At 46.9% G+C, this 16,435-nt stretch overlaps 1 protein-coding gene across 1 annotated transcript; it reads left to right on the plus strand.

Annotated features, from left to right (window-relative positions):
• The first annotated feature begins 5,823 nt into the window (after positions 1-5,823).
• TENT5C (terminal nucleotidyltransferase 5C) lies at positions 5,824-14,433 on the plus strand. The gene is made up of 2 exons (XM_075437684.1): positions 5,824-5,858; positions 8,460-14,433. Exon 2 carries the CDS (start codon positions 8,487-8,489, stop codon positions 9,657-9,659), a length of 1,173 nt encoding a protein of 390 aa, XP_075293799.1. The 5' UTR covers positions 5,824-5,858; positions 8,460-8,486; the 3' UTR covers positions 9,660-14,433.
• Positions 14,434-16,435: the final 2,002 nt, after the last annotated feature.

Raw genomic sequence — 16,435 nt, forward strand, 5'->3', positions numbered from 1 at the left:
TAGGCTGCTTTGCTAGGTTCTGAGCAGAGCTGAAATGTCAGATTTCATTAGAAAGAGCTATGGTAAAGCTGTCTCCTTGTGTGGGACGTGCAACCTTACCCTATCTCCCCTGTATGAGATAAGAGAGCCTGAAAGCCCTGATTATCTGTCGCTGGGAGGACTGTTCTAGTGCAGCTCCATGCGAGGCAGCTGTAGGCAAAACTGTTGCAAAAACCATCTGCAAGGGCCTTGTGGATCCTTGGAAGATGCTGGCTGGCCATGGAGGAGGTGAGGCCAGCAGTCACCTCAGACTGGATAGGGTGAGACTGAAACCCAGTGGGAAGGGAGATGGTTATCCCCTTCCCACAGGAGGGGCGGATGGAGCTGTCACGCTGCGGAAGGGATGGGCCACCGCAGGGATGCTGCTGGGGATGCTACCACCCGTGTGCTCTTCAAGGACTCCCTCACCAGTGCCAGCAGGGAGCACGCACCAGTTGTCAGCCTCGCGATGGGAGACGGACAGCAGGACAGCAGCTTCCAGAGCTGCAGGGTTTCCGTGCGGCGCTGGTGGCCCACCAAGCAGACCTAGATGGTTTTTTGTAGCTGAGATGTGCCCCAAGGCTTCTGAGAGTGCTGGTCCACCGCAGCTTAGAGTTTGCTGCCACCCTGCCTCACCTCTCGTGCTCGCCCTAGTGCCTGTGTGACTGCGCGGCAGCCCGGCTGGCGAGCTGCTCCAGCCAAAGGCAAATCCCCTCTTTGGATGGATTAGTCTTCAATCACATAGACCTGACCCAAAGGAAAGAGTGTGACTGCAGATCTGAGGATGGGGAGTCTCTGAGAACTCTCATTTAGATTATTTTAAGCTACAATACTGCATTACCTGTGCAAAATCTCCTTTCCAGTTGCCATTGCCACCAGCTAGAGATAAAGGGCCTACTGAAAAAGCCTGAAAGATTGCAGACAGATTTTCGATAAAAGCCCCCATGATTTAGCAAAGCAAAAAAGCATACTGAAAAGAAAGACAGGTGGAAATTAAAACCAGAACAAACTGCGTGTGGACCTTCAGTCATGAAAGCTGTTAACAGTTGCAGCAAACCACCACAGGGAAACACTGGATTACCCATCTCCTGAGCAATCTGAAGAAAGTCTGCAGGCAAGTGCAAGTTACTGCAGGGGCTATGAGTTTTACGGCGGGATTGTATTATCCAGGGATTCTGTGAGTACTAAGAGGTGGTTAATTGTCTCTGTTAGCCTTCAAATCTGTGAATTTTCAGGGGCAAAGAGTACCATCTGCAACTAAAATCAGTAGCAGAGGCAAGAGGCAGGGTTTGCAGATGCAGACTCCCAGGGGGTTGGTCCAGTGGTGGTGCGACCACCACACACCCACACACTGTCGCCCGGGGCCGTGGCTGATGAGGGAATGTGAAAAAGATGCAATTTCAAAGCGAAAACCTGTAGTGGGGGAAAGTACAAAATCCGTGGGGCAGAGTTCACGGCCAGCTCAGCACCCAAGAGCTTCACATGGCCGCGGCTGCGCTCCCTGCACAACCCCGCTGTTTCTCTGTACCCCTCCTTGCTGTGTTTGCCACCTGCAGCCTGAGGCGATGCGTCCTGAGCTTGTTCACAACTCCCAAATTAGAGTAAATATTTTTTTCGGTCTGATTTGCAAACCCTTGTTCTCCCCCGCCTCCGCCTCCCCCCTTCAGCCTTTGTCTTCTTCTCCTGCACCACTGAAATTTTTGACGGTTCGTTCTCCCCCGGGTTCCAGGAAACCGTGTGACTAATTAAGCAGTTGGGGCGAGCTCAGGTGCAAGGGCAAAACAAGTCAGATGACGGCCGCTGCCCACTCGCTCCAGCGAGTGCATTCCATCTCAGCGTGTGTCTACCCTGCTACTTCGTAAGGGAAAAGAAAATGCCGGGCTTCCGCAGGCTGCCTGCTCCGGAGCCGCACAGCACAACCAGATCGGCAAAACTGAGCCTCCTTCGGCGGAAGCAAAAGCACCAGGGGCCCAGGCAGAGGCATAACCTCCTCTTCCCTACGGGAAGACTTTGACCCGCGTGCCTTGTCACACATTCGAGTGGCTCTGCTCCTTCAGGCTTTTAAGCAGTTTTGGGTGTGCACATCAGAGGGTTCATGAGAAGAAGTGCCTGCAGCCCACAGGCCAAGCTGCCAGAGGTGGCACACAGCAAAGCAGTGGCAGGGTCAATGGGTGGGGACGTCTTCAAAAAGAGGTTTGTGAGAGACAGCGACTCTACATTTCTGTGTCCTCCTCGTGTCTAAAGGCAGCAGGAGCTTGGAGCTCCCACTGTGCACGGGTCCTGCTGCTAAAGGGGCCTGGTGGCATTTCTTGCACTTTGGAGAACGAGTGTCTCAGCTTTTGCTGAGCTCAGAGCTTGGTGGGAACTGGGAAGCGCTGTGCATAGCCTCTCATCCCTTGGAGCAGGAACTTCCCAGCTGTCGCTCTGCTTCTAGCAGCAAATTTAACCTCAGGTTTTCAAAAGGCTGCTGTTCCCTGCGTTAGTACGCTCTGCACGTCTATACTGGACTTCACGTGTCTGCTTTTACCCATGTATCAGGAGGAAGGGTTGCTGCATGTCCCCTCAGGAAACCTCAAAGGCTTGTAAAGGCAGCCAGCAACAGAGAAAGGGGCTTGCTCTGGATACCCTGCGGGAGGATTTCACCGTAGCCCTGCGTGGGTGGAATGTTCCTACCCATCTCCATGCTCTGAGCATCTGCAGACATACATGTCAGACATCTGCAGACTCTGCATGTCAGACAAAAAAGAAGAGTTCCCCAACTGCAGATTTGATGCTCAATTACAGGATGGAGCGTGACAGCTACTGCTACTGTGTATTAATAACTCTGCTTCACTTTATGGCTGTAACAGCTGTAGCCACCAAGATTTATAATGACACATTACGTTCAGTAATGCATCATGTAAGGAAACTAATCTGACAGTGCCAGGTCACCGAGCTGACTTACAAGTTTTCAAGTGCATTTCTTCTGCCAAATTTGCTGCCCTATTTTACTGGATTAAAATGAAGGATTTGCACTGTGTCCATAAAACTCCATACGTGCCTCTGTTCTGGAAGCTCCCTGACTCTTTTCCCCCCTGTCACACTGCCATCCCAGGAGCCATTTGGTCCTTCTTCCTTCCGCATCTTGTCTTTTGAAAACCCTTCGGAACAGGTCCCGCGGTGCGGTGGGTATCCCGAAGAGGGGCACACCACCGGGCAGGGGAGGAGGGGCTGCAGCTGGCGGGAGGCGCTGGGGACAGGGCAGAGATGAGGGATGGAGCGGCTGCGGCAGAAGGGCGAGACGGTGGCTGGCCGAGGGCAGAGGGGGATCGTGGCCGCTGCCGCTCACCGCCTCTCGGCAGGAATTTGTCTGTATCCCAGTCGTTCTCAGAGAAAAGATGGCTCCCAAAGATTGGGATCATCTGTTACTTCTCCCTAGACTTGGAGTTACAGCTGACAGTGGGAAAGTCAGTTCTAAATAAACATTAAACGTTAAGACTGTCCCCTGAAGCGGGGCCCGGGCCCACACCAGAGCCAGAGCCACCTCAGCAGCAACCCACGATTTTTCGTCTCTCGTCTCGCCAGTGGGCTGTGTGCTTCCATGTTTTCCGTCCTCACGGCACAGTAATCCACCGCGCAGACAGAGCCGTGTGGACAGCAGAAGGCTGGCTCTCATCAGGGGTAAATGGGCTCGTTCTCCTAGACGTTCATTACTCAAAGACGCATTCCTCGTTATTCCTGTGACCTAGCCAGGAGTCTGGTCCAGCAGGCTTTAAACAGCATTTCCAAATCCCGTCCCACAGAGCCCTTCTGCGGGACCAAGGAAAAGCAATTAAAAAGAACAAGTGTATTGTCAGGATGTCTAAATTCACTGCAGGGAGTGCCACACTTCCACTGACTCCAGGCCTGCAAGTCAGAGGAGGCAGAAGACACCTCAGGTATCCCATCTCTAAGATATGGTTGAGATACCTCTTTGTTTCTACAAATATTTTTGTGTAAAAAAGAACTTGTAAACAAATAGTGTAAAGTGTGAACCTTTTATTAATACTGTAACATCTGTAATAGCAGTATGTGATGCAGTTTATCTTTGCCTTTATTGGGATCTAATGAATATTACAAATAGGCAATATTTTTCAATGTAATTTAATAGCTGTTTGCCCATGGGGCACAGAAAATATACTGTCCAAAATCATCAGTTATTGTCATTAGGCATTATATTTGAGGCAGAAATACTGCCCCAGAAATATTCTTAAGAAGTGAGACCATTCGCTGTTTTAACCTCCAAGTGAGACGTTTCCTTACCGGTGGTTATGCCTCCGTCATTTCTGCTACTACATCTATTTGAGTTCCTTATTTCTCTTTCTTGTTTTAGAAACACAGGAAAAAAACGATGAGAGATCTGGATCCTCATGTCCAACCTTGTACCACCGCAGACAATCACATTATGTATTTTCTTTTCTAGCTCCGTCGTGAAACGAGTTAGCTTTGTTCCCCTCCCTCCCTCCCGCGATGCTCTGAATTCATGATTATCTCATTGGACAAAAAATGGTAACTTGCCTTGAATCAATGTTGTCCTTTAATTTAAATAGCTCTTTTTGTTTCCTGTTATTTATCCCAATGGTGCACTATCGGATGAAAAATAAATAAACAAACCAACCCACCCATATTCCTGCTCAGCTTTGGCTTTGTAGGTGAAACAAGGCAAGTCTGTTTGTGTTTGCTCGGCAAAAAGGAGCCTTTCCGTTTCTTCGTACAAGGTCAGCTCTTCTGTGTGTGTGTGCGCAGGTTTTAATTCATCTTTGTTGACTGTGCATGACCACACAGTGTAACAGATGTGTGGGGTTTTTTTCCCAATGCTTTGTAAATACTTTTTAGCTCTGCTAGAAAAAAGTCAACTGGCTTCTCCTGGGATAAGCTTTGCTTTCTTTTTCACCTGTACTGAGGGGATACCGATTATCCTACAAAAGGCAAATACCCTAGGTCCCTTCTCTCTTCTTTTGCTGAAACGTTGAGGGTTTACAGCAGAAATTGCAGCTTTCATCCCCGCAGCGCACGACCTTGTGCCGTGTACTCTCAAACGCCAGCCGATTTTCATTACTCCCTATCTCCAGGTTCTTCAGTCCTTCCTGCCCAACAGTTCCGTCCTCCTCCTCCTCTTCCTCCTCCATGTCTCCAGTGCCTCCCAGTGCCCACCATCTGTGGTTCTCACTACCGCGCCATTTCAACCCATTCGCCCAGTCCTTGCGAGCGCATCCTTCCAGTTTTCCTACGAACTCCTGGTTTGGCCGCTCCCGACGCGGCACCGCAGTAAACGCTCCAGGGAGGCCTGGAAACGGTGGCTCCGTGCCGGACAGCCGGCCTGTCCCAGACGAGGCGCCCTTGGGACAGCCGCGCCGTGTTTCAGCCCGCGTTTCGCTGTAGCCCGCTCCCCTGCCGCCCGTTATTCCCCCGAAACCTTTAGGCCATTGCTTTCTCCACATGTATTGGGGGGGGGGGGGGAAGCGACCGTTGGGCCCCCCCCCCGCCGCCGACGCCACCCGTGCGGGGAAGGCTGCGGGGCGCCCCTGGAGGCGGGGGTCAGGGCTCCTCGGCGCGGGCGGCCCCCCCGCCCCGTCCATTTCCCCCCTCCCGATCCCCGCCGAGCGCCCGGCGGCTCCGAGCGGCGGCCAAGCCCGCCCCCCGCCCCCCCGCAGCGGCCGTTGCTGGGGCCGCCGCCTCGCGCCCCGCCCGCCCGTTACCTCACAGCGGAGGGGGGCGGGGCGGGGCGGGGCGGCAGCGCGGAGATAAAGGGCGGGCGCTGGGGGCGGTGGGGCGCGCGGGGGAGGTTGGCGCGGTCGCTCGGGGCACGGCGGAGCTGACCGGTGAGCGGCGGGGCCGGGGGAGGAGGCGGAGGGGCGGCAGCGGCCGCGCCGCGCCGCGCCGTTTGTGTGAGGCGTCCCCTCGGGGCAAGCGCTTGGTAGCGGTTTGTAAATTGCCGTTAGCGTTTAAAACGGCCTAACGGCGAGTTCCGCGCGCCCGGCAGTCCTCTGGAGACAGAGCGCCTTGCGGGGGCCGCTGGCCCTCCCCGCCGGCGGCCCCGCTGCCGCTTTGGGGGGGGGGGGGTAACGCTGCCGTGCCGCGGGGTGCCGGCTGCTGCAGCTACGGCCGCCTGGGTGTTGCCAGGTTTTGTGCTCAAGTCTGTGTCTGACAGGGGAAAAGCTGCTGCTGCAGAGCAGCGTACTTCATGGTGACAAAGGTGAAGGCGTGCTGCCCTTGCTCCTTCTGCCTCTGGTCTGAGGTTGGCATCCGGGTGAAGCTGCAGTGCTCATTGCTCTTGGTATGAAAAATAGGTAGTGAGTTGTGCTTTTCCCAGTGAATGAGCATCTTCAGGTGTCAGATCTTGGTGTTGGTGGTGAAACCAGAGACGTGTCAACTGCTGGTGTCCCAAGTAGGTTAAAGTTGCTCAGGTCCTGTTGTCACTAACATAAATTTTGCAGAGTAGGCAAACGTGTGAGTGATTTGGGCGTGGGAGGCTTCATAGGTTGACAGCCTGAGAATGAAACTCTCCACTGAACTGGAGATGAAGTACTTCATCTTCCCCCCACAAGAGCAGCAATGCACATTGCTCTGCTAGGTGAGGATTGCCAGGCAGAACTGAGTGGGTGGGGTGGGAAGCATGGCTCTCAGTCCTTTCTGGTCACTGGATGGGCTCTGCATGTTGCCTTGGCTGCTGAGAAGGCTACGAATGAGAAGGGGGAACTCTTTCAGAGGTAGTAGCTGAAAGCAGTTGCAGCTGAAGCTAGAAGTCATGGAAGACTTCTGTTATTTAGTGATCTGAAGGATTTAATGATAATGCAGTGAGTTTAAGATGAAAACGTACTTTAATGTGTTTGAAGTGCCACTGCTGGCAGGCTTGATGTGTCTGTGTTTATGCTGCCTTGCAGCCGTATGGATTGAGAGCCCCTTGATTTGTCCTGGACTAGTCATCTTGCGAACCACAGGTTGGTTTCGTGCCTGCTGGAGCTGATGTGACCCACAGCAGCAGAGCCTGTAATGCAGCAGCACATGCTCAAGGGCAGAAATTGCTTTCCCAGGAGCATTTTTACCTTACTGTATATTTTATCGAGGATTTGACTCTCTTCTGTAGAGGAGGTGACAGGTCAAGTGAGCTGTTCAAAAACTAAAAGCTAAAAGAGGACAGGCATGAAATGACAATAGCTGCTCTTTGAATCTTGCTTAAAAAGTGTTCCATGCATTACGTCGATGCATGTTAGGAAACTACATGCTTGGGTTTTAAAAAAATTCCTGGTAGCCAAGAGTTAACTGGCTTAAGTCTAACTAGTCTGACCTTGGCAGCTGCAGTCTTCACAAGTACTTGGGGCAGAAGAAGGTGAGGCCTCAATTAGTCTGTAGCTGTCAGGAAGCACCTGGCCACAATAGAAACCTGGAACACTTAAAAAGAGTAAAGCGTATTAATACCAGTTGGAGGTGTGTGGCTGTAGAACATATGCAAGTATCTGAATACAAGCCACTTAAGCATGAGAGAATGATCTGGTCAGCTGTGAGAAGATTCCTTAAAAAGTGCAGAAGTTCAGATGAGGCTGTGACCAAGGCTGGTCAGTGAGGTTCTCAAGTCCTTACTGTTAAAGAGTAACGCTAACATGACATACCTCATCCAAATATATGCCAGCTCCTACAGGCTTGCCTACCCTCCACAGACAAGCAAAAGGTTGGGGCAAGTATGAATATTTCTAAAAGTGGTTTGATTATGCAGTGTATCTAAAGAAGGGTAAAGAGTTGCTTACAAAGATGGGAGCATAAATTGAATAGTGTTATCTGACTTTGCAGCTGGAATTCTGTCCAGGATGCTGAAGTACTATAGCTTTTTGCAGGAGCAAGGTGTACTTGGCCTTTATCCTCTGAGTGGTAGATGCTGGATGGTTGAGAAAGGAAAAACTCCTATGAAAAGGAAGGAATACTGTATCTATGGCACAATTAAAGCGCTTTCAGTGGACTGAATGTCTAAACCCTGAAACTAACACCTGAGTGTCTTCCACTGTTGTGTTGGCTGGAGAGAACGGTTTGAGCTTTATGTACAGTCGAACAAGTTCAAAGCTTAACTTTCAGAAATGTTTTGCAGTTTTGGCTCTCGCTGGCTTCAGCTGGTGCTGCAGATGATCTTAAACTTAGGTAAAGCTTGTGTGTCATCTTTGTTGATAATTTCAGTTTGACACAAACTGCTTTGCTGAAGCACTTAACACTGCCTCACCAATAAAAGGGCAATGACAACTAATTTTTTTTGCCTGCACCAACAGAGAAGCTGAGTCTCACTTCAGATGAGAGGCATGCTGATAATCGTTAGTACACAGAATTATTTCTTTCTAGTTTGCATCTCGATGTGTAGATAGAAAAGCAGAGCATAGAATATACCTAGGAAGCATGAAAGTCTGACTTGTCTTTTTTTTAATTCCATTTCCCTACAGTTTCTTTGGAGAAGAAAAAACCTTAAGATGGCAGGCAAAGGAAGTAACACAGACTGCATGTCATGCAGTGTACTGAACTGGGAGCAGGTCAGCCGTCTGCATGAGGTTCTTACAGAGGTGGTTCCGATCCATGGACGAGGTAACTTCCCAACGCTGAAGATAACTCTGAAGGACATTGTTCAGACTGTTCGGAGTAGGCTGAGTGAAGCAGGCATTGTGGTACACGATGTCCGTCTGAATGGCTCTGCAGCTGGTCATGTTCTTGTCAAGGATAATGGGCTGGGATGCAAAGACCTGGATCTCATTTTTCAAGTTTCTCTTCCAAGTGAGGCAGAGTTTCAGTTAGTTCGAGATGTGGTGTTGCGATCCCTCTTGAATTTCTTGCCAGAAGGAGTAAGCAAGCTAAAAATCAGTCCAGTAACACTGAAGGAAGCCTACATCCAGAAGCTAGTCAAAGTGTACACAGAGTCTGACCGTTGGAGCTTGATATCGCTTTCCAACAAACATGGCAGGAATGTGGAGCTGAAGTTTGTAGACTGTATACGACGACAGTTTGAGTTCAGTGTGGACTCATTCCAAATCATACTGGACTCCCTGCTCTTTTACTACGACTACTCGGAAACCCCCATGTCAGAGCACTTCCATCCAACTGTGATCGGGGAGAGCATGTATGGAGACTTTGAAGCAGCTTTTGATCACCTGCAGAACAAGCTGATAGCTACCAAAAATCCTGAAGAGATCCGAGGTGGTGGGCTGCTGAAGTACAGTAACCTCTTAGTACGAGACTTCAGGCCCATGGATAAGGATGAGATCAAAACATTGGAGCGCTACATGTGTTCCCGATTTTTCATAGACTTCCCAGACATCCTGGATCAGCAGCGCAAACTAGAGACCTACCTCCAGAACCACTTCTCCAAAGAAGAGAGGAGCAAATATGACTACCTCATGATTCTGCACAGGGTGGTGAATGAGAGCACAGTCTGTCTCATGGGACATGAGCGAAGGCAGACTCTCAACTTGATTTCTCTGCTAGCACTCAGAGTGCTGGCAGAACAAAACATCATCCCTAATGCCACTAACGTTACCTGTTACTACCAGCCAGCACCTTATGTTAGTGATGTAAACTTCAGCAACTACTATCTTGCAAATGCTCCTGTGTCATACAGCCAGTCCTACCCCACTTGGTTGCCTTGCAATTGATTGCTTCACCTGAGTGGAGGCTACTGAAGGTCAAGATGTTGAGTGTATATAGACAAGTAATAACTGTCAGTTGGAGGTTTTCTAGTGGAAACAGGACTGCATTGGACTTTCCATTTCCTGGTGTGCAGTAGAAATATGCAGCCAGGTTACCTGCTATGAACCTTTCAGTATATCTACAAATGCCAAGAAGCCTTATTACCTCTTCATTAGGAGAAGAGGACCAGCAGCCAAATGTTAGAGGAGTAGTTGCAAAACTCGGTACTAGTTCTGGAAATGGCTATTAACGTGTGATCTAAGTGGAGTATTTGGTAAACTGGGTTAGTTAATGAAGGAAAGGCTGTAAAACGTCTTGAGCAGAAGCCACTCCTGGAACAGCAACAAAACTCTGCTTTCTGTTGCCTAACCTCGTTACTCTGTACTTCCTTAGTTCAAGTTCTGGCCAACTTTCTGTTGAACTAATTGTGCAAGAGAGGGCTTGTGTCGTGCTTGGGCTGCTTCTACTTTCTGGCTGTGTAGAACTGGTAACTGTATGGATATTGTCTGTCTTGTAGAGGGCCTAAATGTTGTTTCCTGTAGTACCTAGGGATACATGGTCCAGCCTCAAGTTCAAGATTAATTTCTTGGAAGTTGAAGATGGATTAGTAAGTCTATTGCTAAAGCATAAGCTGGCTGAATTTTTCTTGCATGATAAATTTGCAAGGTGACATCTCTAAGCATGCACCAAAACACAGTCCAAAACTTGGTAATGTGAAAAGTCCTTCTACTGAGGAACTGAAGCCTTAAACAGAATTGGAACCACAATTTGAATAGTTATGGTGGAAAAATGGAGTCCAGGCTCAAGATAAAGCCTTTCTGACTGCATTTTTCAAAACAATTTTTGGCACAGTTGGAAAGTAGCACAGCTCTTACACTGAAGTTTGGCCCAACTTTCTTCCTCACAGGTCCACAGCAAGCAAAAAAACCCCACAACACACCCTAAAAAACCCTAAACCCCTGTAAGTTGCAGGATGTGTGCTCCTGCCACAGTATAAATTCCTGAAGTATCTCCCAGAATGAATTTCTTGTACAACTTCAGGCAGGTCCTGAATGCTTATCTTTCTGTTACCACTTAAGGATTGAGGTTACTGGTTTATCACTGTCACCTGGTCGCTGTATGAGATGGTATTTTGAGTGCTCAGAATCAAATTCTTCTTCTTTACTGGTTGTAATCCTCACTTGAAGAGGTATATAAACCCTAAGCAGAGCTCTCAACAGAAGCTGTGTGTTGGAAGTCTGCCCCTGTTTTCAGAATGGCCTCTGGAAGGGTATGTACTCCCTTGGAGGTGTAGGGGGCTGACCTTCCTAAAGGGTATGTGCTGAATTTGCGGCTTTGAAGCTCCTGTGCTATGTAAGGAAGGTTAAAAATTCCCTGTTACGTGTATAGCGGTATTAGAAACTGGTGTATAATCTGGATGATTTTCACTGAATTGCAATAGTAACATACATAGAGCAAATGATCTTGAGTTTCCTTTGCTTAACCAGAGAAGTAGACTAGAAAGGCAAATCTTAGAGCTATTTAATGTGTATTGGTGCAATGTGTAAGAATACTTGTTTGCTAAACCTTTTTTTGACTTATAGCTGTCTCGGTAAGCTTGTGAGACCACAGTGCCTCATCAAATGAGGTAAGCTTACAAGGTAAAGCAGAAAGCAGGTGAAACACCAATGTATGGTTGCTGTTTGAGGTGGAAAACAGTAGCAGTGCAGCACTTAAATGGCAGTGAAAAACTGCCTGTTCCTCCTAAGACCAAAACCTACTAGTTACATTGCAAGTTCTCATTTTTCAAAACTACTTAATAAAGACTGTCTCAGTAAAGCAGCGAGGCTACTCTTCTGTTCAGACTTCTTCACAGGAGGGACAGAATTTAGAAAGCAGACTAGCCAAGCATGCTTTAGCTTAATTGTTTTGAACAGTCTTGTAAGCAACTTCAGTAGCAAATAGACAAATAATTTGGTGTCTTCTGTTGTTTTCATTAAAGGCTTCCTGAGTAGTCAGCCAAAGTAGCCAAACTTGAAAGTGAACCCAGCCTTTTTCATTAACTGTGGCTTGGACTTGGTGTAACTTACAGACAAGGCATCTCTCACCCAGGACTTTGACTATTTGGAAAGCTTTTTAAAAACTAGCATGATGCCAGTGTTGTCATGTGCATTAAACTTAGTGCAAACTTACTGCTGGAATGCCAACCTAGGCGTGAATAACTTCTGCCTGCAAGGCAATACTTGGCCTATTATAGTGTGTCACTAGAAAGAAGCGGCTTAGGTGTTTGTAATTGTCTCTTAAATAGATGTTTTTAAAGCCAACCTAAGCTGTAGACCGTTGCCTAGAGGGACATGTTTGATTTGCATATCAAATAGCTTAGACTGGTGTATCTGTCTTGTGCAGTCTCACGGCTGATCTTTACAAACTGTTTCTGTGCATCAGCTCATGTGAAAGAAGTGGTCAGATGCTCAGGAGAGGTCCTCACAGGTTTGAAACGGACAGATTGATGTTTTACTAGTCTTTGAATGCCTTGGCTGCTGAACATCTGGCTGGGTGCGTCTACTGGAAAAGGAAGTGCTAGAAAAAAGGCTTTAATGGATTCCTATTGAAATAGAGCTATGGAGAATTTAAGGTTCCTGCTATAAATATTGTGCTTTTACTAATGAAACTTGTTGCTGAGGCCTCGAAGGAAGCTTGACACTGAATGGCCGTCCTCTGAACAGCTGACTTCCTGGGTTTAAGCTTTCCAGGACTGCTGTGTTCCCTGTCCGTCTATGAAATTGCTCTGGAATATTAGAAATATTGATGCTTTGTAGCCTGGCTGCTGGATGTTAAGCTCTTGAATAGTTAAACTGTATCCTGAAGCTGCATACTGCCTACTGCATTGGCACTAGTGTGTAATGGATTGCCGGGACACTGTTTGCCTCTTTGCCTTCAAAATAATCCTGGCTTGGCAGGTAAAGCTGGAATACTCAGTAGCTGTTCATCACTGTGTTGCAAGCAGTCTACCCTTTTCTGTTTCAAGTTGTCCTAGCAGTCTGATGTTGCATGTGGCAGTGGCTTAATTGGGTGTGTGCTTGCTGGTTTGTGTTCAGGTTTACGGTGGCCCCTGTAGCAAGGAGTGACATGAGTGCTAGGTAAAAGTTTAATGACCCTAGGCCAAGTCTAGGCTGCCTGCTTGATTCGGTCTCCCTTCAGTACTTAATGATGCCTCTGCAAACCTGCTCTAACCTCTGTTGCTCACTTGTGTGTCAATTGGAGGTTAGAGAAAGACTACTATACTTTAGACTATTACCTAACACATTCCCTCTGGGCAGTGGCAATAAAACAAAGCTGCAGTAACACTAGACTGCGAGTTTTGTATCAGTGCATGATTCCTCAGGACTAGGCTTCCAGTAAACTACACTGTGGTTTCAGATAGCTGTTTTCTTGTAGCTTATGAGCTCTGCTAGGCTAAGCCAGTCTGAGGTTAAGCATCTGTTGTCAATATTTATTGCCAAGTCCCCCTTAACTTACAGTTTATTGGTATGACTTCCTCATTGTAAGATAGATTACTTTTTTATTTGCTAAAGATGCTACCGAGGAGACCTAGTAGTAAACTGGGTTTTAGTCACTTTGGTAAAATCTCTGTGCTGATCCATGGTCACTCTGAAAAGTTGTAAGGTAAAGCATACTTCATGCTCCCTCAGGTCAAGATTTAATTGTTACTGTGTTTGTGTTCGGCTAGTTCAGTCAGTCACTAAGCTGGAGGTTGACTACTGCTTGATTTTGAGTAAACATTTTTCAAAAGATCCTCACGCTTTAATAATGTTGTCTACAAAGCAGTAGGTAGTATTTAAATCTTGTCCAAATACCTAAAGCTTTTTATTGAAACTTAAAGATCCATATTTTGGGTTTGAGTTTTGGGATTAAGCATTTGGTATGTTTCATGCCTGGGCTTTGTGGGTTTCTGATCGCTGGAATAACTACTAATGCCGGTAGTCATCTCCACTTATCACTGTGAGTGCTCGGGAGAAGGCCTCTTAGAAGATAACATGGACAAATAGCTTCAATTCTAAGCTGTCAGTGTACCAATGGTCCTTGTTCACCATTCCTTTTACTCAACACACTCAGTGAGGGTGCCATAATTGTTAGGGCACAGGGATGAGCAATAAATTGACCATAGTCACTGGCAACTTGGTCTAATTTGGGCACTGGGAGAGCCAAATGGACAGTAATAATTCTAGCCTTTGCATCTAAGTCTTATTCAACCATTTGTTAAATATGGTGAAGTGTATTTCATAATGTTCTTTAATTTCAATGAAACTAGTTATAAGTTGGGGTGCTGGGCTATAGTTGTAGAAGCTTTGGGTGGGGGGAGTGGTTGGAGCGCTCTGGTTTTTCTCACTTGTGTTGGAAGAGAAGGCCACTCACTGAAGTGTCTGGATTGGGCTTGTCTCTTTCTGATTAAAATTGCACTTTCTGTTGAAATTTAGAAGGCCTTTTTTTTTTTCCTATGTTCATCTCATTATTTTTTTACTATTAAAAGAAGTCAGCTCTTGGAAAATTTGTCTCATACCTGTTTGGAAGAAGTGAGTCTTTCTTTTAATTTTTAAGCTGGCAAAACAAGGTACTAGAAATACTTGGATTTGTGATAAGCCCAAATGTGAGATTGGTCACAGTAACTTTGTCTACTGTTCTGCACTGTGGTGTTCACTTGTCATTCTTGGAAACTGGGTTTTGGACCTTAATGATTCTGAAATTCTCGTGCAAATAAACTTATGCTAAACATTGATTGCCTCAAGTAATTCTTGCATCTAAATAGTGCTGACAAAGTATTTGTGGAGCTTATTGGCCAGTGTGTGTGTAGATACACTGCAGGGGGAGAAACAGTGATGGGGTATACAGTAATGCTTGTTTTAGATGTTATTCAAGGTACTTTTTTCCTCATGAATGTACACATTTGCCTACACATCTGCCTGAACTTACTGAGATTAGTCAGTTAAGTGAGATATGATTCATCTTTCACTTACGTTATAGTGGCAGTTTGTAGAGAACCATGTTTGCCCTCTCTGACCATCATCTGGTCTCAACTTAACTTTAAAGCAGGTTGAGGCAGTCCTAGGTTTTAGATAGTGTCTGGTCTGAGCTAGAGCCTGCCAGTCTGTTCTGTGACACCCTCTATTTTATATGCTGCTCCAAGTCAGGGGCACGTGTGTACCTCAACCCATGAGCCAAGGAGGTGAGAAACAAAGCAATTGCTCTTCAAGTTATTTCCAGGTTGAAAGTCTTTGTGCTTTTACTTGGTCCTAAAAGCTGATGCTTCTACATACCAATGGTCAACGGGGGTTGAGCAGATCAAGGCTAAATAAAAGCTAGGGCCAGGTGGCAGTCTACTTGCTGCTCCTCATGCTCTAGCATAAAAAATGAATGAACTCTAAAAAGCGTGCTTGCTTCTAATCCTCTCCAGAGCTCAGACAAGCTCTAGCCTCTCAGTTAAGTAATGCTGGAGAAATTCCAGTCCTTAGGACCTTGTAATACCTGCAGTGGAACCTCCTTTGGAGATTAGCAGAGGTAGTGTGGTCCCATGGAAGTAATCATGAAGCTTGTGTAGTCCCTTTTCAAGGTGCAATTGCTCCCTGCTGAACTTAAGTGGAGAACTGCTAAGGCAGCTATGCCACATAAACCATCTGCTTGTCACCTGAAACTCCCTTACCTCAACTCCTCAGTTTATCTCATCATAAAAGCTTCAGAGTTATTTTGGGTAACATCCTTAAGTTTCTAGAATACCAAACTTAGCTTCGCAGGGTCAGATACTGAAACAGCAAACTAGCTATGCTTAAGCAAGTGGTGGTATGTACTCTTTCAGTTCCATAAGGAACTTGCATAATGGTAAAGACTGAAAGACTACAGGGGGGGGAAAAAAGATGTTCTTGCTCTATTGCTGTTGTATTGTTAGTGAAAATACAAGTGGAAGTGTCCTGCTCTGTTGTACTGCTAGAACCCAGCCTTATCCATGCTGTGCAAGAGGAGCTCAGTCCTGTGATGGTGGATGAGAGGTATATAAATGGTACTCAACAATTGTACCACTGTTTTGGCAGACACACTTATTTCCCTCCTTCCTTCCACAATGGAATATGGAATATTTAATTTTTTTTGAAATCAGAGTGTTTGATGCACTCTTACAAAGACAGAATAGATGCTTCTGTGAGAGAAACAAAGATTTTCTTTGCAGGCCTGCTTTTTTTGAATGTTGCTCACTTCATATTTAATACACTAATACTCTAAATATCCGAAGCTGCTATTTTCAGCAGTAAAATAGGGTTTGTATTTATCCAGCGACATCAAAGGGGAGTATATCAGAGGATGTAATACGCCCCTTGAGTGTGAGTGCTAGACATAGCTGTCATGTTTTGCGGCAGTGGCAGTGCTGTAATCTGTTCTGCTTTGTCTCAACTAGAAAAAGATGATCTCCATACCCTATAGGCAAGACTGCCCAGTGAAGGGAGCAGTGAACCTGCCAAACCTTAGTAATTTTCCTAGTAGGAAAGAGTTGAGTCATTATGCTGGAAAAAGTGAGTCTTGCCAAGTACTGTGTGCAAAGCAGCTGCTGCATCCGAAACTGGGAGTTCACATGTGCGTTAAGGAAAGCTGTGCTACCTACTCCAGTGTTACCGTGTTGACTTTGGGCTGCGTGGTGTGGTAAACCGGCAGGAACGAGTTGCCTAGGCTGGCAGATACTGCAGAATGCTGTGTATGAGTCGTCATCGCTGACCAGTAG

The sequence above is a fragment of the Opisthocomus hoazin genome, chromosome 1 (genome assembly GCF_030867145.1).
Source record: "Opisthocomus hoazin isolate bOpiHoa1 chromosome 1, bOpiHoa1.hap1, whole genome shotgun sequence".
NCBI lineage: Eukaryota > Metazoa > Chordata > Aves > Opisthocomiformes > Opisthocomidae > Opisthocomus > Opisthocomus hoazin.